This window comes from Eptesicus fuscus, chromosome 14 (genome assembly GCF_027574615.1).
Source record: "Eptesicus fuscus isolate TK198812 chromosome 14, DD_ASM_mEF_20220401, whole genome shotgun sequence".
Lineage (NCBI taxonomy): Eukaryota > Metazoa > Chordata > Mammalia > Chiroptera > Vespertilionidae > Eptesicus > Eptesicus fuscus.
In genome coordinates, this window is record NC_072486.1 from 53,527,451 (window position 1) to 53,552,224 (window position 24,774).

The window sequence follows — 24,774 nt, forward strand, 5'->3', positions numbered from 1 at the left end:
AAATTTAAGGGCTTATGGAAATCTGTCTGTGGAAGCTCGGGATTTATTTTTTTACGATTATTGTTTTTCTTTTTTAATCTTTATTGCTCAAAGTATTACATATGTCCCTCTTTTCCCCCCATTGGCCCCCTCCAGCCTACCCGTCCCCTGCCCCAGGCCCTCACCACTCTATTGTCTGTGTCCATGGGTTATGCATATATGCATACAAGGTCTTCGGTTGATTACCACCCACCCACCCTCTGCACTCTGTTCCATGCTTCCATGTCTCTGGATCCACTCAGTTGTTAAGAAGCTCAGGACTTAATATGCAGCGTCTGAGTGGGCATTAATGGGGTAATAGGATGGGAAACATTTTTAACCTTGATAGTTTTAAATATAACTCAGAAGTTGGGATATTTTGGACACCTTTTGTTCATTATCTATTAAGTATTAACTGCATCGTGAACACAGTGATCAGGGTTTTACATGGACTCATTTAATTTTCTCAACCACCTCTGGGGTAGGTATTGTAAAAATATTTGTTTAAACTTATTTTTAAGAGAGAAAGCAGGAGCACTAAGAGGTAAGTTAACCTGCTCAAAGACAATAGCTAGGAATAGGAATTATTGTGTTTACTAGGTTCCAGGCACTAAGCTCAGTGATCCCCACGCTTGTTTTATAATCCTCACCGCAACCTTATGAGATAGCGCCTATTATCATCCCCTTTGAGAGATGGGAAAACGGAGGCTCAGAGAAAATGGGTATCTAGCCAAATTCCTACAGCTAGTAATTGGAAGAGCCAGTAAGTGGGAAAGTGAATTTAAGCAGATCGCAAATCCCCGCTTCCTCATCGCCCTTCCACTGAACCGGCCTCTGCTAGGAATGACTCCCCTGGGGCAGCCTCTGGAAATTTGGACTTCGGTTCCCGAAGTGTAGCCTGGGGGTGGGGCCCACCTGGCGGACCCCGGGCCCCGCCCCCTGGGCGGGGCGGCACGATCCACCAATCAGAGGGCGCGGGGGGCGGGCCGCGGGCGCTCCGGCTCGGGCCCGCAGTTGGAGCGGCGAGAGCGCTCGGAGACGCGACGCGGTGCCCAGGGGAGCGAGCCAGCGCCTCAATCTCCTTCCTCTCCCTTCCCGTCGCCTCGCCGCCTTCACCTCCCCGCAGCCGGACCGGAACTATGTGATCCGGAAGTTCCGGTGCCATTGCTGTGTGGGATAAACAGTAATGGCGGAGGCTGCAGCTCCCGGAACAACAGCCAAACCATCAGGAGCAGGAGCGGCAGCGGCGGCGGTGGCAGCGGCCTCCCCCACCCCTATCCCCACAGCCACCTCCCCGTCCGCGGGGGCGGGGGGCGGGGGAGGCGGCGGCGGCGGCGGCTGGACGAAACAGGTCACCTGCAGGTGAGACGTTGCGCGGCCCGGCGCTGGTGCAGGGAGGGGGCCGATGCCGCGGAGGAAGGGCGGGCGGAGGAGCGGGGCGGCCGGCGACTTGCCGTCCCCGCGGTCGCCGCCGCCGCCTCCCCGCCCGCGCTGCGTCAACCCCCGCCCGCCGCCCTCGCTGCGCCCGGCCGTGCGGCGCGGCGCGCGGAGCGAGAGGTAGGGTGGCTCCTCCCTCCCTCTATTGTCGCCGATCCCCGCCCGCCGCCGCGGGCCCCGCAGGTGCGGGGAGGGAGAGCTGCTGTCGCCGGGGCCCTGCCTCCCCGCGAGCCCGGGGGCGCCGCCGCGGGTGCCGGCGAGGTGGCCGGGCCGCCGGGTCCGCCGCCCTGTCACCGGATTGTAACGTCTGCTCGCGTCTCCGCCCCCGCCCCACCCGGAGAAGTAGCTTTTGTCATTTCTTCTTTGTATGTTTATCGAGGCTGGCGGTTCTGAGCTTTGTCTTGGAACCGTGGGCCGGGCCGGGCCGGGTCGGAATCCTCCGCCCTACATTTTACGAGCTGCCATTCCCCTCCCGGGGCGAAATGCTTCTCTTTTTGAAATCCACGTATCTTTCCGTTGAAGGGAGTCCAAGACCTCCTCCAGCCCGGGGGAGAGGTTTTGTTTTGGCTTGGTAGGTCAGATGAAAGTGTGTTTTTTTTTCTTTTAAGTGGTCAGTGGATGGCTCTTATAGGAACGTGTATACGCATGTTAAACACTGTCAAGCTGTTATATATAACATATATATGTATATATATATATTTATATATATAATAAGGTTAGAGCATTTCATTGATGTTATGCTTGGGTTTAAAAAAATGTGATCAGTAGGAGTAGAAGCTTTCATTTGCAAAAATCCATCCGATTTGCCGGTTTCATCTGTGTGAGATAATTAATACGCAAAGATATTCCTAATATACAGAACTCACTGTTCTAGTATTAACAGCGAGATTGAAGCCCTGCCAGTCTTTGATATGGTGCAGTTGAGGCATAGATGATAAGCTTAATTACCTTTACTTTAATAACAGGATGGAGGAAGCATAAGGCTGTTTTAGGTAGACCCTAAGAAAGGAATTCAGTGCAGTATCCCCAAAATGATAATTTAAGAATTCCCATCCTTGTTAACTATGTGCTGCAGTTGATTGATATGTTCTAGGTGAATCTTGAAAAAAATTAAAGTGCTAGTGTAACTTTGTCTTCCTGAATTTTCCAGCCGTTCACCTTGCAGCCCCAATCTACATTCATACAATGAACTTAATCTCCCTTGAAAATGGGGCTTCTTTACGTTAAGGACTACAGTTCCCGCACCATCTCCAAGCTAAATAGTCTAGAAAACCTCTCCACCAACCGGACATACTTAACCTCCAGGTTATCCTGCTGTGTCTGTAACTTGAGCCCAACTTGACATCTCTGCACAGAATTCATTGTCACTTCCTCTACTTTACTTTCCCCGCTGTTAGATGCTTTTTCCTTTTCTGGTTCTCTTTTCTAGTTCCTCACCAGTAACACCAGAATTCAAAACACAGCTCACCAACTGATTCTTCTTCTTTGCCTGCATTTAGGATCTTTGAGTTAATGAAATATCCTAGATTGTTCCCAGACCAGTGGTTTTTTCTTTGCCCATGAACCAATTGATGTATGTATTAAAGAAATTTACATACCTGAGCAATCTAATATTTGGGGGGGGGGAGAAAACACTATACAGGCTTAGATGTGCAGGGTTTTGTTTTTTATTTTTACATAAACCTGTCAATAGCTTGCTAGACAGTTATCTGAAAAAATGTTCAGGTTAGTTGATATGTCTTGGTTGACATTGTTTTCAGTTATTTTAGGTACCAACACGTTCTATTTTTTTAAAAAAACTTTATTGAACAGAGGAGTATCATGATATCTTCATTTATTCTAGACTTGAGCTCTGAAAGCAAGGCTCTATTTCATTATCCTATTTGTAGGGTATCTGGCATATTCAGTAATTAGTTGAATTGATGTTGATAAATCCACACCTAAAATTACCCACTTCAATCTGGACTAGTAATGTTCCTCTGCTTTCATTAAAAAAAAACAAAACAAAAAACTTGTGAATTAGCAAAGACAAAGGACTTAAACGGGACATATGTGTATGTCTTTCTGGGACTACCTCATTCAGTTATTCAGTGAATAAGCATTAGTGCCTACAATGAGAGTGTGCTAGATGTTAAAGGGAATACAGAAATGCACTGTATTATGAATAAATACACTTTATCTTCGCCAAAAGCCCAAGAAGCGATAACACTATTATAAATAGTTGCAGTGTATTTGATAGCTAAAACTCCTTTGAATTCAAGATAGTGATGTGTTCTAGTGTTTGTGTCCATTTCCCCCTCATTCCTAGGATTTTGGCTTTCTTCACCTAGTGCGTTTAGAAGATAGTAGTTGTTTGGACGATGGATATTTATCTTCTATTGCTTAGGATCTCTCAAAATTCTATCTCATTGTGTTTTATTTCTGCCATTTAAGAAAATCCTAGGTATATCTTTCTCAAGGAACTGTATTATGCTGCCCCCACCAGGCCGTTTTTCATCTTTTATTGGAGGAATATTATGAAATAGAAATGCTGTCACTTCTTAGTTTCCTTGAGCATATGGGGGTTCAAAAATTAGTAAAGAAACATTGTAACTTGCAAATTGTAGTTGTAAATGTGGTTAGTATAGCTTAAAAATGAAGGAAGTTTTTCAGAAGGTCTTTAAGTGCTGTGATATCTATAGTTGAAATTCATTCCTTACAACTCTAGGGTGTTTTCTTTTGAAGGGATGGTATTTGAAGAAGTTCTCCAGCCTAGGGAAATTTAATTTGCTGCTGTCACTGTGATTCACCATGACACCTAGCTCTCTTCTACAGGGGCATCAGCTGAATTTGAATGGTGTCTTTTAGGAAACAAACCTATTATGTGTATAGGTACTGAGGAGATACAAGCAGAATAAGGCATGGTTCTTAACCACCAGGAATTTACAAACTAGTTTGAGAAATAGGGTACATTAAAACACCAAAGTGAGAATTGTAACAGCAGATGAAGTGGTTACATTCCAAATTAATTAATCTGTAATTTTCTGTAAATTCCCGAAGAGATTGTTAGGTTGTGATGATGCTAGGGAACTGTGAGCATGCTAATATATCCTGATCATGCTTAGGCTTCCAAGAGGCAGGTCAGGAGATTCTAGTCAGTGGTATGTCTTTATTACCCGACAATGTCTGCTTGGAGTCACAGAACCTTCCAGGTGGAAGGAACTGCAGAAATCTGTGGCTCCGAAATCTTCACCTCAGGGAAGGGCAAGCTCAGCCTGGGCAGGGGCGTCAGGTGAATTTTAATGGTGTCATTTTTATTGGTTTGGTTTTAGGGAGAAATTCTTGGGAGTGGGTTGCCTTTTTCTTTTTGTTACCTGTTATAACTTACACTATCATGCCAGTCTTAGACTTACACAGAGATAGGTTGGCAAGAAGGGATTTCACTGTGAGAAATGTCGGTAATTCTGGGTATACCAACAGTGTTGGTACCACTGCAAGGCAAAACGCAAGAACCTAAAACCCAGACCACACATACCAAGTAAATGTGAAATAATGCTTAGTATGCATTTGGCCCTGACTAATGAGGGCTTGTATTCTAGTGTTTCTGTTGATTCTGCAGTATCAGGTGACTTTGCGCCTGCTTGAATTCCTTCAGTGATGCTCATTATGGACCTCAGGAACTTCTATTGCCCGGAGGTTCTATTTCTCAATCCAATCTATTTGTTGACTTATTTTTTACTCTTTTATTTTGAATTCTAGAAAAGTTTACACCCATTATGGATATCAAAAAGTAATATTGGTGAAGGTGGAGTGTCATGCTGAACATTAAGATGCAGGTATTAGGGAGTTGAGGTCCTTGAAGCAAGTGATTGAAGAAACAAGGTTAAGTAAGGTCAGCAGCTGTCCGGTAGTGAATCCTGGGTGACTTAATTTGACATAAAGAAGAGCATCATAAACCTAAGTGCAACAATGCACTGAATTGAGACCATGGCAGAATAGGATTTAAGAACAAACCTGAAATTCCAAGTATTGTGCCTGAGATTTAGGAACTACTGCCTAGCTTTATCTCTAGGCAGGTATTTTATCAAGCCTTAAAAACACGCATTTCTGACATTAAATTGACCCCAAATAAATAGTGAAGGTATAGGCACTCTTGTCTTATTTAGAATGTAAGAGCAAAAGTGTTCCCACTGGGGATGGGACAGAAAGCAACTGTATTCAAACAGTGACACTGTTTCTAATGAATAACTTATTTTCAACTGTGGATACTTTTATAGAAACTCAGAAGCATGATTACTCCGTAGTATTGATTACAATGTAGTTATCATTTACTTGCTTAGTAGTTTTGTTAAGTTTTAATCTCTTCACTTAATGCAGTCAAAAATTATCTATTGGATCCAGCCGGTGTGGCTCAATGGTTGAGTGTCGATGTATGGACCAGAAGGTCACACGGTTTGATTCCCGGTCAGGGCACATGTGCGGGTTGCAAGCTCGATCCCCAGTGTGAGACGTGCAGGAGCAGCTGATCAACAATTCTGTCATCACTGATGCTCCTGTCTCTCCCTCTCCCTTCCTGTCTGAAATCAGTAAAAATATATTTTAAAAAATTATCTGTTGATACAGTGTAGCTCAAATTTGGGTGATATGGCTCTCAAACAGTTTTAAAGCTTACACAAAATAGCTCTGAAGTTGAGAGAAAGTTCAAACCCAAGTATGATTAGGTTAAGTATAATTTGACCTACCATGTTTTATTTTGTTACGGATTTGCAGTCCTAGGGCATTTAAGGATCTTAATAGAATCTTTCCACCAGAGAGGTATTTCTTTCCATGTTATCTGCTGTGAAGATAACATGCAGGAAATTGCTGAATAACCTTTCACGTTTTAATTGGGGACAGCCTTAGGTAAATGTGAATTTATTTTCTGTGTATCATTCCAAATCAGTGGGCAAAGTGGAATGTGCTTACTGATATTCTACCTACGCCCAGGAAATAGGCACTTTTTCCTTTACTCTCTGTACCAGCGGTGGGGAGGCGCATATTTGGGGAGGTGTAGCCTGCCAAAACTAAATCTTCATAACCCTGCTCAAGAGAAAGACTAAAAGAAGAAAAACCAATCCTAACAAGTCAGTGGTGGGATGATGGGGGGTGGTGTGTTTTTTGGTTCTACTCCCTTTTCAGGATTAAAATAAAACCCTTGTTGCTTCCCTGATCCACAGAGTCATTTAGAGAAATGCAGGTGCTGCTTGCCTTAGCCCCCTCTCACCCCAGTTACAGGTTAGAAGGTCTGAGGTGAAGTCTCAAAATGAGCATTTCTAGCAAATCCCCACGTGCTGCTGGCGCTGCTGGTCCTGATCCACTTAGGAACCACTGAGGCATGCTCTGACCTCTGACACTGAGATGGAAACTGCTAGTTCAGTACACGTGCAGTGCATTCCTCTAAGGCACAGGGAGATGGGTCTGCTAAACGAGGACATACAATGATTTTCTTCGTCCCTACTTTTGCAGCAAGTTTTGCTTGTATTGTTACATGTGGCTTTTAAATAATTAAAATAGTTTCTTGAAGTGAAACAAACAGTAGTCTGACCTGGTCCAGTCTTCATTGTTTCCTGCTTTTTTTATTTTTCCCTCCATCACCATTTATCCCTCTGTACCCTCTTCCACCTCCACCTATCCTCCCTCCCCAATTACCACACTGTTTATTGCTTTTAATCTTAGATTTTTATTTTTATTTTAGCAGATAGAACTGCCATTATGGCTAAAGTTAGTGAAAAACAAGAATGTACCCACTAGGATTATAACATGAGAACAGTGGTCACACTTAACCTGGAAAGATAAGATTGACAACCTCAAAGTTTAAATTTAAACTTTGTGTCTATAGGCAGCCTTCCTGTGGTATCTCAGTGGATAATTTTATGGTCATAGTCTAGTTCTACTTTGTTCATTTTACATGTTTTGTGTAGAATATAATCATGGGTATAGGATTAGTATACAGTACTAGTGTATTGCTGGTGGAATATATTGGTCGTGAATTCTTTGAGTATTGGCTCCATCTTGTCTAATCCAGCTTTGTGGTTCCTTGTCTCACAGGTATTTCATGCACGGGGTTTGTAAGGAAGGAGATAACTGTCGCTACTCGCATGACCTCTCTGACAGTCCGTACGGTGTGCTGTGCAAGTATTTTCAGCGAGGGTACTGTATTTACGGAGACCGCTGCAGGTAAGAATTTGCTCACAAATCAGTTGTATTCAGTGGTGGATTGGGAAAAATTAGTAAAGTACATAATCCCCATAGCTTTTAATTTATAGAGTTAAAATAATGCTTTGAAAAGGACTTCTTAGGAATGTTAGTGCAGTGACGGAAATCTCTCACTTGGAAGGAATATTAATACGTTTTATTTCTTTTTAAAAAAAATATTTTTATTGATTTCAGAGAGAAAGGGAAAGAGCTAGAGAGATAGAAACATCAGTGATGAGAGAGAATCATTGATTGGCTGCCTCCTGCACATCCCCTACTAGGGAGGGATCAAGCCTGCAACCCAGGCATGTGCCCTTGGCCAGAATAGAACCTGGGACCCTTTAGACCGCAAGCCAACGCTCTATTTACTGAGCCAAACTGGCTAGGGCTATTAATACATTTTAAAAAATGAATTTGTAATAGAATTCTAAGTTTAGTTAATGCCTGAGGAGCAGCTTCTGCAAACCTAGGGATAGGGAGTGGTGAGGGTATGTTTGTGTATGACATTTCCTTTTTAAACCCAGAATGAGGTGCATATTGGACCAAGCGGGACTGCTTTTAATTCTCTACGGTGAGAACTGGTTTCACCATTGGAAAAGTGTATTAGGTTGCTAGTTAAGAGGGTTTGTCATTCCAACTAAATTTCCCTAAACCTGTCCCTATCGCAGCTCCCAAGAATAATTATAAGCTAAGATTTAGGGAAAGTGCTTCAAGAATATCTTTAGTATCTAATTCTGAATGTTAGGGAACCAAGAGGGATTAATTAAGTAATTTCTATTGTTCATCGAATTGGTACTATAATCCTGTTAAGTTACATTTCAGTAATGGTGGGTTCTGCTTCAGAATTGGGTAGAGCTTTCTTTATATTCCCATTTCAGAAAATATCTAGGTGTATGAATATGTTATTGATGCTACACCAATTGTCCCAGAATCTAGCAAATTAAAAAACACCAGTTTCTGGGGGTCTGGAATGTGAAGGTGGCTTCCCTGGGTGGTTCTAGCCCAGCTCTCAGATTTGAATTGTAAAGATTTGGGGCAGGGCTGTCATAATCGGAAGTCCTGACGGGCTGGAGGATCACCTTTTAAATTACTGCTAGTGGGAGCCGAGTTCTCACCACAGGCACCTTTTCCTAGGGCTCCTTGGTGCCCTCCCGCTTGGTGGCTGGCTCTCCCAGAGCAGCGGTACAGAGAGCGCCAGGCCACGGCCACAATGGCTTTTATGACCTAGTCTCAGGAGCCCTCACTGTTGCTTCCACTGTGTTCTGTTTATTACAAGCAAGTCACTAAGGCCAGCCCGGGTTCAAGAGGAGGTTGGGCTCCACCTTTGGAAGGGCGGAGTATGGTAAGACAGATTGGCAATGTCATAGCTGATTTTACTAGTAGTGTCCCTATTAGATAAGAATTATGTCAGCTGCTAGGTTCAAATGCTTAAAGTTCAAAAGACTAAGACATTATTGATGGGTGAGACATTAATGTTAGGTCATCCCACATGTTTTCTTAGAAACTTAGCAAGAATAGAGAAAAAAAGGTCCTTTCATGTGACTGGGAGCTTAGAAGTGGAACTGATGTCTGAGAGTAGCAGTCAATAACTTGCTCTAGTTTTTTTCATTGCAATATTACTGGAAAGGAGAAAGTGGCACAGTGATACTCTCCTCAGAAAATCCCAGAATGCCCTTCGTTTTCTTTATAATAAAGCTACAGCTCCCTCTTTGGGGAATGATGCTGATTTGAACTGGGTGTAGAACACTTATGATAGAGTGGAAGGAGTTGGGGAAATCTGTACTGGGGTGCTGCCTGAAAGGGGAGTTTGGTGATATCGTGGGGACAGGCTGATGCGGGTGATTATTACAAGCTGGATTATAGATGAGGCAAGGAGGGATTCCTAGGGAGGGTCTGGTTCCACGACTGCTAGTTTTTTGTTGTTAAAATTATGCTTAGGGACTTAAATCTACTTTTCACTTTTATTCTCTAGGAATCTTTTTATACAACTTCACCAATGCCCAGGGATTTAAAGTAATTTAACTCCTCATCCAGGGGATAGTTTATAGTGAAAGATAGTATCCTAGTTGCAGCAGTTCAGAAGTGGCACCACATCAGTGTTTCATAGTGGTGGTGCTGTTACCTCGTGAGGCCAGGTCCTCGTTGGCCAGGCCCGTTGTGTGCATTGCAGGACAGCTGGCATCCTTCGTCCCCATCGACTAAATTCATTAAAACTCCCAGTCATTGTTCCTGAACACACCCCTGGAGAAAGAGGCAGTATTGCCTTGGTTGACAACTGCTTTGGGGAGGGGTTTTGCCCTCTGGACCTATTAAATCGCATACAGTAAAATCTTTACAGGCAGACCTCAGACCTTGGAGTGATTGGGAGTAGCCAGTTGCAAGGCAACCTAGAGAAAAATCTCTTGCTTAGAGCTAGAGGAAACATGGATTAAATGTCCTTAGGTAGAAATTGATTGTATGTATCAAAGTTTTCTTGGCAGAATGTGAAAGAAAAACTCCTGTTTGTTTCAGTGTTAGCTTAGCTTTAATTCATCACTTAACGATGTGACTAAAAAGATTAGTGGTTCTGTGATAATCCATTAAGTAATAACTATAACAAAACTGCTCTCAAGGACTGTGAATCTAATAGATGTGAGAATCCTCTTAAGCAGGGCTTGGCAGACTCGATCCACAGGGCTAGAGAAGAAATATTTCTGGTTCTGCAGGCCATAAGGGTCTCTTGTAGCACAAAAGCAGCCATGGATAATATATATAAGCTGATATATTATTATTATTTTTTTTTCAATTTTTTTTTAAAAAATATATTTTATTGGTTTTTTACAGAGAGGAAGGGAGAGAGATAGAGAGTCAGAAACATCGATGTGAGAGAAACATCGATCAGCTGCCTCCTGCACAGATGTGCACGCAACCAAGGTACATGCCCTTGACCGGAATCGAACCTGGGACCTTTCAGTCCGCAGGCCGACGCTCTATCCACTGAGCCAAACCGGTTTCGGCCAATTTTTTTAAATTTTTTATTACGTTATTATATGTGTACATATCTTACCATTGCCCTCCCCCCACCCCAATAAGCTGATATATTAGATAGGACTAGAGTGAAACTTTGAGATATTGAAATTTGAATTTCATATAATCTTGTGTGCCATCAAATGATCTTTTTTTCAACCATTTAAAGATGTTGTAACCATTGTTAGCTCTGGTTGGATTTGGCCTAAGGGCCTAGTTGGCCGTCCCTGCTCTTAAGGAGGTCCATGGTTCACCAAACCACTTTTTAAAAAATATATATATTTTATTGATTTTAGAGAGGAAGGGAGAGGGAGATAGAAACATCAATGAGAGAGAATCATTGATTGGCTGCCTCCTGCACATCCCCTACTGGGGATCGAGTCTGAAACCCAGGCATGTGCCCTTGGCTGGAATGGAACCTGGGACCCTTCAGTCCACAGGCTGGTGCTCTATCCATTGAGCCAAACCAGCTAGGGTCCAAACTACTTTTTAAATTACATTTATTGGGGTGACATTGGTTAATAACAAGTTTCAGGGGTACACGCTTATAATACATCCTCTGTAAATTGTACTGTGTGCTCAATACCAGTCTAGTCTCATCCCCTTGAACTTTTTGGTAAACATCTTTCAGAATTGTAGCCTTGGCTTTTACTCTTTTTTCCTTGCTTTGTCTTTACAAATCTTTACTCAGAAACACATTTTATATAGCTCTATACTGCACTAAGGGAATAACTCTGCCTAACTAGGTAGACTTGAGAACATATTTTTGTTGGTGGTGGTGTTTTTTAGAACATATGCTTTTTAATGTCTTAATATAAATTTAAATACTGTGTTTTCTCCTCAGTGTAATCGCTTAGAATAAAGTTGTTTTTATTTGATATACATTTCTTTTCCAGAGGAACTCTTAATTTAAAAGGTTAATGTTCAAAGTAAATTTTCAACAGGGACCTCGTTTTATTCACATTTGACTCCTCAGTAGATGGTACTGTTCTTGACGTATGGTACATGTCTATAATCAGGTGTTGATAAAAAAAGTAGCCCAGTATATTTATCTCAAATTTTTAGTCTGGTTCTTTTTTCCTTTTTAGTCTGTTCATAAAACAGATTCTTCTCTATAGCCATAGAAAATTATAGAATATTTGAAAGCAAGAGAATTTATGTACAGATGTGAACTTTCTAGCTAATATTCTGTGCTTTGAAAAACTTACCATACTTTGTTGATTCATTGATAAATTTGCCTTAAAACCAAAATGCACTTCTTTCAAAAGTTAAAATATTTGCAATTTGATAATCTATTAAGTGTCTAATGACTATTGAGTCATTTACCCTAAAATCCTTAAAATGAATATGGCAAAGGAGAAAGAACTAAAATATGGGTGTCATATCTGTTTCTAAGACCCTTTATGCATTTAAATTTATATATATATTGATTTCAGAGAAGAAGGGAGAGAGAGAGAAACATCAATGATGAGAGAATCATTTATCGGCTGCCTCCTGCACGCCACATACTGGGGATCAAGCCTGCAACCTGGGCAGTGCCCTGACCAGGAATCGAACTTAGGACCTTGTGGTTCATAGGTTGATTCTCAATAACTGAGCAAAACTGGTTGGGCTATGCATCTTTTTTTATTAAAAATTTTAAATTTGATTTTAGAGAGAGAAGCTGATTTGATGTTTTATGTATTTATGCCTTTATTGGTAGATTCTTGTATGTGTCCTGACTGGAGATTGAACCCACAAACTTGGTGTATCGGGATGGCACTCTAACCCTCTAACCAACTGAGCTACCTGGCCAGGGCTGTTTCTGCATCTTGACATTTAATTCCCAAAGCCCTGACGCCTTTCTCTTGGGGTGGGGGGGGCGGGGGCATTTTCAATTAAAGCCTGTCTCCTTTACAGAGCCCAGGTCCTCTTCTACCTTCAAGACTGAAAATAAAATGTTTTTCTGCTATCCCCTTTCAAGTCAGGGAATTACTTAATCTGAAAAGTGAGGATTTGGGGCTAGATTTCCAAGGTTTCCTGCGGTTTTAAAACTAGACCAGAGAAGTGCTTCTGATAGTGGAAAGGTGCTATGTGTATCTCTGGAACACTTGAAATTGTGGCTAGTGCACGGACCAAGGAACTAAGTTTTAAATTTCATTTAAGAATAAGTAGCTAGATTTGGCAAATGGTTGCCATTTTGTGAAAAGCAGCTTAAGATTTACATGAGACCTAGCATACCACTTATTTGACCATTTCATCGTCTACATCACCTCTAAAATGAATACTTCCTTCACGATTTTTGAGGAGGCAGTAAGATGATAAAAGCATATTCATGACAGCTCCTTCCTCTCAGTTTGCATGATTCCAGGCTATGGAATAAAATGCATTGGCTTTTGTAGCTGATGGCAGGAAACTCAAAATGATTTGTACTACAAAGCAAAATAGGGATATGAAGTTTTAAGATAATACAACGATCAAAACAACTTGGCAATTGTTTGCTATAAGCTAAAGGATAGTCTTTAGTTAAGTTTTACTTATTTTTTAAATGTAAACATTTAAATGTAAACATGACCCGTGGTTAGTATTGCCAGTTAAGTAATTGAAGAACTACTAGATACATCCTGTAAGTTATAACAGTGGATTTTAATAATGGGAGCATTTTAATTTATGTGTTGGTAAAATGGGTTCCATATTTCCACTAGTTGAATTTGAGTGCCAGCCTTGCTTTGATGAATCAGTCTGTTTTGGCCACACAGGCCAACATTTTCTGTCCCTTGTCTGTGACCTTGTTCTGCAAGTGTGGTCCCTGGGCCAGCAGTGTGAGCATCACGTGGGTGCAGAGTAGGTGTCTGGCTTTGAACAGTTTCTCAGATGATTCATGTGCACAGCAGTTTACAAAGAACCCAAGGACAGGATCAGGGAATAGATATCCCATCTAGAGGGTTCTGCTTAGACTTTGACTACTGACTTTTAATTTTCCTTTTTTTTTTTTTAGATACGAGCATAGTAAACCATTGAAACAGGAAGAAGCAACTGCTATAGATCTAACTGCAAAACCATCCCTTGCTGCTTCCTCAAGTCTCTCACCAGTAGTTGGACCCATTGTTGAAATGAATACGGGCGAGGCTGAGTCAAGAAATTCAAACTTTGCAACTGTAGGCGCAGGTTCAGAAGACTGGGTGAATGCCATTGAGTTTGTTCCTGGGCAGCCCTACTGTGGCCGTAGTGAGTATTTTGAAGAATAAAAACAGGTCAGAGGGCTAGATAGTAGTTTTTACAACCTTCTGGTTGCCAGTCTTCACATGCAGCCTAATCGTAATAGTCTAAATCAGATGACCTGAAACTGACAAATGGAGTGAAAGAAACTCGACGAATCCCAATAGTATTGAATTTAGAATGTTGAAAAACTGAAGCCTTCTTTTCTTTTATCAGTACAGTTGCACAAAAGATATATAAAGAGCTCCCCACCCCCCTTTTACCTGCCTAATCTCGGAAATATCAGCATTAGAAAAAAAAATTCATTTCTTCCAAGAGTAAGGAGATTAGTTCAGTAAATTGTTCTGGAGTTTAATGACAGTTCTTTTCAGCTAGGCTCTAGTTTATCTGCCTGATCCATGTTGGACCTTTACCACTCTCCTAAACGTTTCAGCTGCCCCTTCTTGCACTGAAGCACCCCTGCAGGGCTCAGTGACCAAGGAAGAGCCAGAGAAGGAGCCAACGGCCGTGGACACGAAGAAGCAGCTCTGTCCCTATGCAGCGGTGGGGGAGTGCCGCTACGGGGAGAACTGCGTGTACCTCCACGGAGACTCCTGTGACATGTGCGGGCTGCAGGTCCTACACCCAGTGGACGCTGCCCAGAGATCACAGCACATAAAAGTAAGTTTCCAGGACGACAGAATGTATTTCCCTATTCACAGCATTGCCCGTTGGTTTGGTTGGCTTCAGGGAAACGTTTGGTGAATTGAAATATTGGTCAGTAGGGATATTTTCCTTCCTGGGCTTTTTGATCGCTTTATCAAGAAATAAGGTCCTTCCCTGGCTGGTTTGGCTCATCAGCCTGCGGACTGAAGGGTCCCGGGTTCGATTCTGGCCAGGGGCACATGCCTGGGTTGCGGGCTTGGTCCCCAGTGTGGGGGCGGCATGCAGGAGGCAGCCAATCAATGATTCTCATCATTGATGTTTCTATCTCTCTCTCCCTCTTCCTTCTCTAAAATCAATAAAATATATTTAGAAAAAAAAAGAAATAAGGCCCTCACACTAAGAGATTTCTTTTTCTCTAGAGAACACGAATCATTGATGTGAAAGGGAACATCAGGCTGCCTCTTGCATGCTCCCCCCCCCCCCCCCTCACTGGGGATGGAGATGGCAACCTGGGTGTGTGCCCTGACTGGGTATCAAACTGGTGACCTCTCCATGCACAGAACAATAGTCCAACCAACTGAGCCACACTGGCCATGGCTAATTGTACACTTTAAATGAGTGAATTACCTGGTATGTGAATTATATCTCAGTAAAGCTGTTTTTTTATGTGCAAATTATGTACCTGGCACATAATTGTCACCTAATAAATGTTAGTTTCATTCACCCTGTTTTCTTTTTTTTATTTTTAATATATTTTATTGATTTTCCACAGAGAGGAAGGGAGAGGGATAGAGAGTCAGAAACATCGATGAGAAAGAAACATCTATTAGCTGCCTCCTGCACATCCCCCGCTGGGGATGTGCCCGCAACCAAGGTACATTCCCTTGACTGGAATCGAACCCAGGACCCCTCAGTCCGCAGGCTGACACTCTATCCACTGAGCCAAACCAGTCAGGCCATTCACCCTGTTTTCTGACAGATTATAATTTAGGGCCCTAATCCCACTTGCATTTTCCATCTAAAAATGAGAAAGTCAACAAACTTAGCATGAAAATGGCCTTTAATGAAGGTAACTAATTTTTCAGTTCCTGAAGTTAAGTCCTTATTGTGTGACTTTTCTAGTAATGTCAAGTCCCAAAATGCCAGTGTACCTGTACTCACTTGTGAACGAACAAAGCTGCTGTGAAATTGGGAACACTAACTCTTAAGTTGACTATGTGGCTCTCTGAACACAAGTCATTAACTGTCCAGGTGAAGTCTTGCGTTATCCAGTGACTTGATTACACTTCTCTCTCCACTTTTTCCAGTCTTGCATTGAGGCCCATGAGAAGGACATGGAGCTCTCGTTTGCCGTCCAGCGCAGTAAGGACAAAGTGTGTGGGATCTGCATGGAGGTGGTCTACGAGAAAGCCAACCCCAGTGAGCGCCGCTTCGGGATCCTCTCCAACTGCAACCACACCTACTGTCTCAAGTGTATTCGCAAGTGGAGGAGTGCTAAGCAATTTGAGAGCAAGATCATAAAGTGAGACTCCTCCCCAATCTTCGTTTGTGCTTTCTATTTTGGGGAAGAATTTAGTGTCTTGTGCCAACTTTCAAGCAGATGGACCGCATTTAAATGCATGCATTTTATCTTGAATCGGGGGTATTCTTGGAATTGGGGTTTCTTGTTTGTATTTCAGCTAGCTTCTAGGTTAGTTGGTATATCTACTTTTATTTGAATGAGGAAACCCTATGTAACAGTAGAATCTTTTTCTGAGGAGATTGTTTAACGGATTAGCCCCTTTAGGCTCAGTGAACAAGCTTATCTAGCTCTGAATGTATGTTTCCTGACGTTTTACATTTTCCACTTTCCTATTTCATCCATTAAGCTAGCCAATAATCCACCATCCTTTAAAGATTGTTCTCATAACTGAACAAAAAACGACATAACTTAAACAGAGCAAAGTTACAAGAAATAAATTTATTTAAACGAAAGAAAAAGGAGTCTGTGTGAAATGTCTTCTTTTGTTGTTTATTTTAACTTAAGTTCTATTTTTATTTTATTTTTTTTAATGAACTGGCTAGCCAGTAAGCTGAATTTATAAAGGAGCTTGTCTTGCCTCAAAGGAAATGGTCAGTTGTGTGAGTGTTGGGAGCCCTTTCAGGAGATGCCCACTGACTTGGAGCTTAAGTCTTTAAATCTGGAGGTGACGCACCAGGGTGTGTCCTTGAAGAGTGGGCCTGTAAAGGGGAATTTGCACTGCAGCCTGTTCATTGTTTCCCAGGTCCTGCCCAGAATGCCGAATCACATCTAACTTTGTCATTCCAAGTGAGTACTGGGTGGAGGAGAAAGAAGAGAAGCAGAAACTCATTCAGAAATACAAGGAGGCAATGAGGTATGAGCACTGCAGCCTTTTCTTCAGCCAAGATCCCAGCGGAGCTTGGGTTCACTTTGAAAAGAACAGGCTGCGTTATATACTCCTACCTCCTTCCTACCCTTCCTTTTACTCCCCAGCACAGTTTATTTTGTCGTCCCCGGTAACACCCATTACATGTCTTACCATAGCACAGTCCTTGGGATGTGTGCCCAGGGACTGTGTTACAATGAAGTCTGTGCTTCTGGTAACTAAAGCCCCATCTTTCTGAATCCATGTTGTACTTTTCCTATATTTTTGGGGTGGTGGGGGCTTTCTAGAAGGTTTTCTCTCTGCTGGATCTGCCGTGGTAGAGCTGTTAAATTTTAGTTAGACTTGGACAGCGTATCTGTCTCTAGCTAGTGTTCCATGCATTAGCACACACACCTTTAAGAACACACCTTGGGAGGGCTGTAAACTGACATACCGGTTCCATCCCGAGCTGTTTAGAGAAACCCCGGATATGGGTTGCATACAGACCTGAAGTCCACTGTGAATAAGGGTTGCGATATTTTCCTTTCCAGCAACAAGGCGTGCAGGTATTTTGATGAAGGACGTGGGAGCTGCCCATTTGGAGGGAACTGTTTTTACAAGCATGCGTACCCCGATGGCCGTAGAGAGGAGCCACAGAGACAGAAAGTGGGAACATCAAGCAGATACCGGGTAATTCTCACTTTTTTTAAAGAAGGGAAAATACCACAATCTCAGTTGAGTCCTGCACAGATTGGGGTAGGGGAAGGAGAAAGTTAACACTCAGGTCTGGGAGCAAAACTAGAGTATTAAAGCAGGAAAACCAACCTCAGGAAACTGGGAGGGGCATGAGAGGAAGAGCTAGAATGCTTAAAACTCTAGCCTAAACCTGTGCATCATGTAACCAGAGGGGAGGAATTGGTAAAGTGGAACCCTAAGTGACAAGTGGGTTCGCCATGCCCTCTGGTGTGCTGGACGTTTTGCCTTAGAAAGGAGAGAATAGAAGATGCCACTCGACAGTGCCACCCCTATCATGGCCTTGTTTCTTACAGGCCCAACGAAGGAACCACTTCTGGGAGCTCATTGAGGAAAGAGAGAACAGCAACCCCTTTGACGATGAAGAAGAGGTTGTCACCTTTGAGCTGGGCGAGATGTTGCTTATGCTTTTGGCTGCAGGTGGGGACGACGAGCTGACAGACTCTGAAGACGAGTGGGACTTGTTTCACGATGAGCTGGAAGACTTTTATGACTTGGACCTATAGCAGCTTTGTGTGGCGTGTGAACTGGTCTGCTGAGCCCAGACAGTGCTGTCCCCTGTGGTGGGGTGGCAGTGCCCGTGTCTCCTAGGCAGGCCTAGCAACTCCAGGTGCTGTCGTAATACTTCGTACCCAGGGCCTGTCTTCTCACTCCCTCACCTTTCCCCACGGAGTGTGTTGTTTCCTCTGGTTAAAAAGTTACAAAAATAAACCTTAAAGTTAGTTTTTTGTAACACGAACTTAACTGTCAGACAGTTAGTGTAGGTTTGTTGCGTCATCTGTTTTCAACCAGATTCACACAGTTGGAGGGTGTTCATGGACGTGCCGCACTCATTCTAAGGACCCAGGTTCCAAAGTCACAGCCTTGGCCCTGCTCTGGGGTCCAAGAAGAGGTGATCGGTGAAGGATCTGAACTGGCAAGTAGCCTGTGCTACAGACCTAGAGGCGGATACTTGAGGTTTCTGCTGAAATCTGCACATCTGTGTTTTTATATGTTCCCTACCCCACAATCCCTACCCCCGTGCACTTGTTCTGTGGTTTTGGTCTCTTGATAATTGCACACAAGTAATAACTACTGGATAACCATAACCAGGTGCGAATGTGTGGAGATTTTTACTGTTCAGTATGACAGGAAGATTCTGAAAGAATGATTTACTGGCATAAAAGAAATGCAGAATTGAGGTCGACTCCCAAGAGCTGGTAGACTTGGCTTGTGTCAGTGCGAGTGTGTGGTAAGCCTCGCATCCCTGCATAGGTGCAGTGTTCTTAGCCTTAGTGGAAAACCTTGGCTTAGTGGTTCAGCCTAATGTGGCAACTAGATCTTACAGGACAAAGCAGTATGTTGGTAGCTGTTACTAGAGCAGTGCTAGCTTTGTCTGTCTATGAATAAATGGGCTTAGCCATAGAGGGTAAAACTATCTGGTTATCCCATATCTTATCACAAAACGGGGTTGTGGATACACAGTTGTATTTAATGCTTAATGATCTCTTACCCTCTCCAGTTCCGGCACCTTTTGGCAAACCTTTGTCCTCGCTTGAGGGGTTTTGTTGTGAGGTTTTTGTGTTTTTGTGGGTATGTGCCTCATTCCATCCCTGTACTTTGCAGGTAGACAGATGTGATTCAAAACTGTGTTCTAAGGTGTTTCTTGTAGTGGAGTCATTGGTTTGCAGTAATAAGTTATGCTTTCCCACTCAAGGGGGGGTGGGGTTGGGTTGGTAATTCACAAGACAAGCTAAATTGTTAGAATTCCTTGATTGGAAAATTTAGCTTGAGTTTTGTTGCTGTTTCCTTAAAATAACTTGGAGATGCTCCTGAGTTGGCCCATCGACTGCTTTTGATTCCTTGGATCCCACCCATTCTTTCACTTTAAGAAAAAACAAGTCATTGTTACAGAGGTCTCTGTATTTTACAGCTGCCCTTTTGTAAGAAGCACTTTCCCAAATAAAACAATAAAAAAGCCTAAGTTGTCTTTCTGTCTTGTGTAATGAATGAGCTGTTTGAAATACTGTTTATTTCTTTCACTGACTCTTTGATCAGTTCATCAGTGAGTCAAGTTTCTGTGGATACAGTGACACCTTTCCCAAGACATCTACCCCACTGACAAATGTGTGAGAGGGAAACCTTACCAACAGGATCATCAAACTAGTCTGTATTTTAGAATTTGTAAGACTAGTTATTAGGCCACCACAGGCACTGCCATACATATGCATGTACTTGAACCTGCCTCATTCCTGCAAATAACAGGTAGGTCCCATGCTCTGCCTAATTCTGTTATGAAATTTTATTAATAAAATGCCTTTTTGGCATTTCTAGTTTTGATGTCTATTTAAGAATTTATGCTATTGAAAATGTTTCCACGTCTAAGAGTTGTGTATATTGGCTTATTGTGGCCATAGTAACAGCTGTGGCTCCCTGCCCAGAAATGCCAGAAGTCCACCCTAAGCTGCTACTGCGAGCCTGAGGCATGAATGGGGGAAAGGGGGAGAGACTTCTGCTTTTTGGTGTCCAGAAAGGCCACTGAGATTTGGAATCTTTGTTGTCACAGCCTAACAGCCTATCTCGTGTTGTATCTGTTGAAAGAACTTGTTTTATAAGGAAATCTAAGTACTATTTGAAATACTCATTTTAATGTTTTTAGGTGCCTCTAAGATAAGTAAAAAGTAAATTGTAAGGTGTTTGAGTGAATCATTGAACAAACTGGTTTGAAATCGATACAGATGTTAGTAGGAAAAACATTACAAATTATTTGCTTTTTGGCCTACTTTGGGCATTAATTATTACTACTGAAAATGTCTATTTTTTAGAAGGAAATTTTGTGCTATAGTTAAGTATGTCCATAGCACTTATTTAAATTGTTGTAAATAAGGAAGCTAGAGGTTAAGTTTTTAAATAGCCCTCAAAATAAATCTCTGAGGCAGTTTGAGGGTTTCAAGGGCTTTGGCAGCAAAGGGATTTACCTCTAAGTGGGAAAAGAATTTTAAAAAATATTTAAACAGTAAATCCTTTGTAATTTATATCTGAAGTGACTAATACAGTATTACTGTCTCCAAAAGTGGCTGCTTTATTACTTCCACGGTGTCTAGGACTTACTTCACAAACATTTAAACAGCCTTACATTTTAGATTTTGACAAGGTGCTTATTTCTTTGTATTGCGTGACAGGAAGAGATCTCATGCTGATAATAGAAAATACCCAAGATCTTATCAGGTCTCTATTGCTGCTCCCTTGCAGTGCATAGAAGAGATATATATCATGTGGTACCTGAACAAATAAATATTTTTAGGTTCAACTGATGCACTTAGTTTTCTTTTAATCAAAAGCTTATTCCCCTAGTAAATACTTAGAAATTGACTTCCACAAGGCTGTATCAACTCCTTTGTTAACTGGGGAAATAATCTAAAATGTAAAACTGAATTAGTAAGACAAAGGTTTGTTTAAAGGAAGACCCAGTTCTGATGATAAATTTGTCTCCCCCCCCCCCCCACTTTTTTTTTTTTTTTTTTGTTAATCCTAACCTGAGGGTATTTTTTCATTGATTTTTAGGGTGAGTGGAAGAGAGGGAAAGACTGAGAGATTGCCCTAGACAGCTTGGCTCAGTGGCTGATCAATGATTCTCTCTCATCATTGATGTTTCTATCTCTCCCTCTTCCTCTCTGAAATCAATAAATACATTAAAAAAAAGAAAAAGAGCCCTAACCGGTTTGGCTCAGTGGATAGAGCTTCGGCCTTCATACTGAAGGGTCCCAGGTTCGATTCCAGTCAAGGGCATGTACTTTGGTTGCGGGAACCTCCCCAGTAGGGGGTGTGCAGGAGGCAGCTGATCGATTTTCTCTCTCATCGATGTTTCTAATTCTCTATCCCTCTCCCTTCCTCTCTGCAAAAAAATCAATAAAATATATTTTAAAAAAAAAGAAAAAGAAAAAGACTGTGACATCGATGTGAGAAACGCATTGATTGGTTGCCTCCTGCACAAGCCCTGACCAGGGCCCTAGCCAGGGAGGAGCCTGCAACCAAGATATGTGCCCTGGACTGGAATCAAACCCAGGACCCTCTATCCACTGAGCCAAACTGGCTAGGGCAAATTTGCCCTTTTAAAAGAGGCTTATTTTCCTGTTATGTAGGTGCAGATGCACTAACTTACTCTTCCCCTGCCCTTGCCTTCTTGTGTTAAAACTATTAATATTAAAAAAAAAAACAACTTTTAAATTGGTTTTAGGATAGAGGAAGGAAGGAGGGAGCGGGGGGAGAGAGAAACGGGTATGTAAGAGCAAAACGGATCCGCTGCCTTCTGTGCACCCCCTACCCAGGGTGAGCCCCAGCAATCTGGGCATGAGCGCTGACTGAGAATTGAACTGCCAACCTTTTTGTGTTCAGAACGATGCCCAACCAACTGAGCCATCCTGACCAGGCCTGAATAACATTTTTAATAAAATGAAAGTAACGATGTGTTTTTAAAGTTTTTGAGTGCCTTCCAGACACTGTGCCAGGACAGGTAATCTTAGTAACTCCCTTAGAAGTTCAAAATAGTTTCAGTGTTTTTACATGGTATATAATGGTTACAGTTAAAAAGAAATACTTCTGGCTGATAACTTATTAAGGGTTATAATATTAAAATGCATTTTTTCCTTTAAAAACATTTTTAATAGCTTTAGTGAGATAGTGCACATAGCCTATATAATTCACCCACTTAAAATTTTAAAATTGTGGTAAGTGCAAAAAGTGCAGTTCTTTATATTTGTATTTACCACAATGAGGCCCACTGCCTAAGTTGTTTTTATTTATTTTAGAGTATTTATTTATTTTAGAGTATTTTAAAATAACCCATGTTTGGGTTTGGGAATAAACAATAAAAGAGATAGGCAACCACAACACAAACAGAAATGCTCTGATAGCCGAAACCAGTTTGGCTCAGTGGATAGAGCGTAGGCCTGCAGACTGAAGGGTCCCGGGTTCGATTCCGGTCAAGGGCATGTACCTTGGTTGCGGGCACATCCCCAGTGGGGGGTGTGCAGGAGGCAGCTGATCGATGTTTCTAACTATCCCTCTCCCTTCCTCTCTGTAAAAAATCAATAAAATATATTAAAAAGAAAAAAGAAATGCTCTGATATAGCGAATGCCTGTATTCTGTGCTTAAAAAAACTGTTTTGGCCAAAGCCAGTTTGGCTCGGTGGGTAGAGCGTCAGCCTGCAGACTGAGGGGTCCCAGGTTCAATTCCGGTCAGGGGCACATGCCTTGGTTGCGGGCACATCCCCAGGAGGGGGCGTGCAGGAGGCAGCTGATCGATGTTTCTAGCTCTCTATCCCTCTCCCTTCCTCTCTGTAAAAAAGTCAATAAAATATATTTAAAAAAAAACACCAAAAAAACCCCTGTTTTGGTGTTTTTCCAAATTAATAAAATTTATTCTTGAAATTAGAATTTTGTTTCTAAATTTCATGAGAAGGTTGCAGGCTGCTATTTTCAATCAACTTTCTAAGAACACATTATTGGCTTTGGGTGGTGACACATAATACATTATACAGGTGATGTATTATAGAATTGTACACCTGAAATCTATATACCGGTAATGTTATTAACCAATGTCACCCCAATAAATTAAAGTAAAACAAAAATGAACACATTATGAGTAGGTAGTCTTTATTCCCAATAAGTGAGAAAAACGAATCTATACGTATAAAAGGCTAAGTGACCAACAGTCCGTCAGCCTGACTGACCAACCGGCCGGTACATAGGACGCCACTGGCAATTTAAAAGTAAACGACTCACACATGCCCGATGTTTGTCCCCGTCTGACACTGGCCTCCCATTTAAATTAATTAGAAGACAGTTTCCCGTGGTGCCAGCATTTGCGATGACTATTAATAAATCACAAGGACAAACTCTAGACAGAGTAGGAATATTCCTACCTGAACCTGTTTTTGGACATGGTCAGTTATATGTTGCTTTCTCTCGAGTTTGAAGAGCATGTGACATTAAAGTTGTAAATACTTCATCACAAGAGAAATTAGTCAAGCACTCTGAAAGTGTCTTCACTCTTAATGTGGTATACAGGGAGATATTAGAATAAGTTTAATCAATTTATCAGTCGTTTTTTTAATATACTTTATTGATTTTTTTACAGAGAGGAAGGGAGAGGGATAAGTTAGAAACATCGATGAGAGAAAAACATCCATTAGCTGCCTCCTGCACACTCCCTACTGGGGATGTGCCTGCAACCAGGAATGCCCTTGACCGGAATCGAACCTGGGATCTTTCAGTCCACAGGCTGATGCTCTATCCACTGAGCCAAACCAGTTAGGGTTCAGTCATTGTTTTTATCAATGTTTTTGTCATGTTTTTGTTTTTATATCATGTCTTTGTTATATCATGTTTTTGTTATATCATGTTATTGTTTATTAATCAATTTATATACTATTTTCATATACATTTACTAATATTCTTTCATCTCTGACACTTCTATTATAGAGAAAGGGCAAATAGCGATATTAAAATACTCTAATTTCCTTTCAGCGAATCTGTGCACCAGGCCACTAGTTGAATATAAAACCATCACTCTATGGTCTTTTTTTAAAAAAGGTTTTTAAAATTGATTTTTAGAGCAAGAAACATCAGTGTGAGAGCAATTGGCACCCCAGGTGAAGCAGCAACCCTTTCAGTGCATGGAGCAACGCCCAACCAAGCTACACGGGCCAGGGCTCTATGGTCTCTCAAATGTTGGTCTTTCAAGTTCTAGAGCCATCTTGATACACTGTATACGAATAAGTCAATGCAAGTGATGATAAGTAAGTGCGGTTTATATGCCAAGTGAAGAGGGACCTTTGGATGATTTTGCAGAATTATACCTCTTCTGTGCTTTTACTTTCATTTCAGCATTCCTGGTGCTTCCAGTCTTTAGCAATGATTTCTGGCTATAAATTAAACAATGTATTAAGAATTAACACAAAAGAAACTATATGAGATCAAAACCACCTTAGGCCCTAGCCGGTTTGGCTCAGTGGATAGAGCTTTGGCCTGCAGACTGAAGGGTCCCAGGTTCGATTCCAGTCAAGGGCACATGCCTGGGTTGTGGGCTCGACCCCCACTAGGGGGCCTGCAGGAGGCAGTTAATCAATGATTCTCTCACATCATTGATATTTCTATC

At 42.0% G+C, this 24,774-nt stretch overlaps 1 protein-coding gene across 2 annotated transcripts; it reads left to right on the plus strand.

Moving 5' to 3' along the window:
* The first annotated feature begins 1,028 nt into the window (after window positions 1-1,028).
* MKRN1 (makorin ring finger protein 1) lies at window positions 1,029-19,604 on the plus strand. 2 transcript variants are annotated; one of them, XM_008150472.3, is made up of 8 exons: window positions 1,029-1,380; window positions 7,522-7,650; window positions 13,652-13,881; window positions 14,306-14,532; window positions 15,825-16,039; window positions 16,782-16,892; window positions 17,435-17,573; window positions 17,933-19,604. In XM_008150472.3, the coding sequence occupies exons 1-8, from the start codon at window positions 1,205-1,207 to the stop codon at window positions 18,140-18,142; spliced, it is 1,437 nt and encodes a 478-aa protein (XP_008148694.1). In that variant the 5' UTR covers window positions 1,029-1,204; the 3' UTR covers window positions 18,143-19,604. The 2 variants fall into 2 exon arrangements, with proteins under 2 accessions (XP_008148694.1, XP_028014791.2); XM_028158990.2 differs by lacking the exon at window positions 1,029-1,380 and adding an exon at window positions 1,778-2,026.
* Window positions 19,605-24,774: the final 5,170 nt, after the last annotated feature.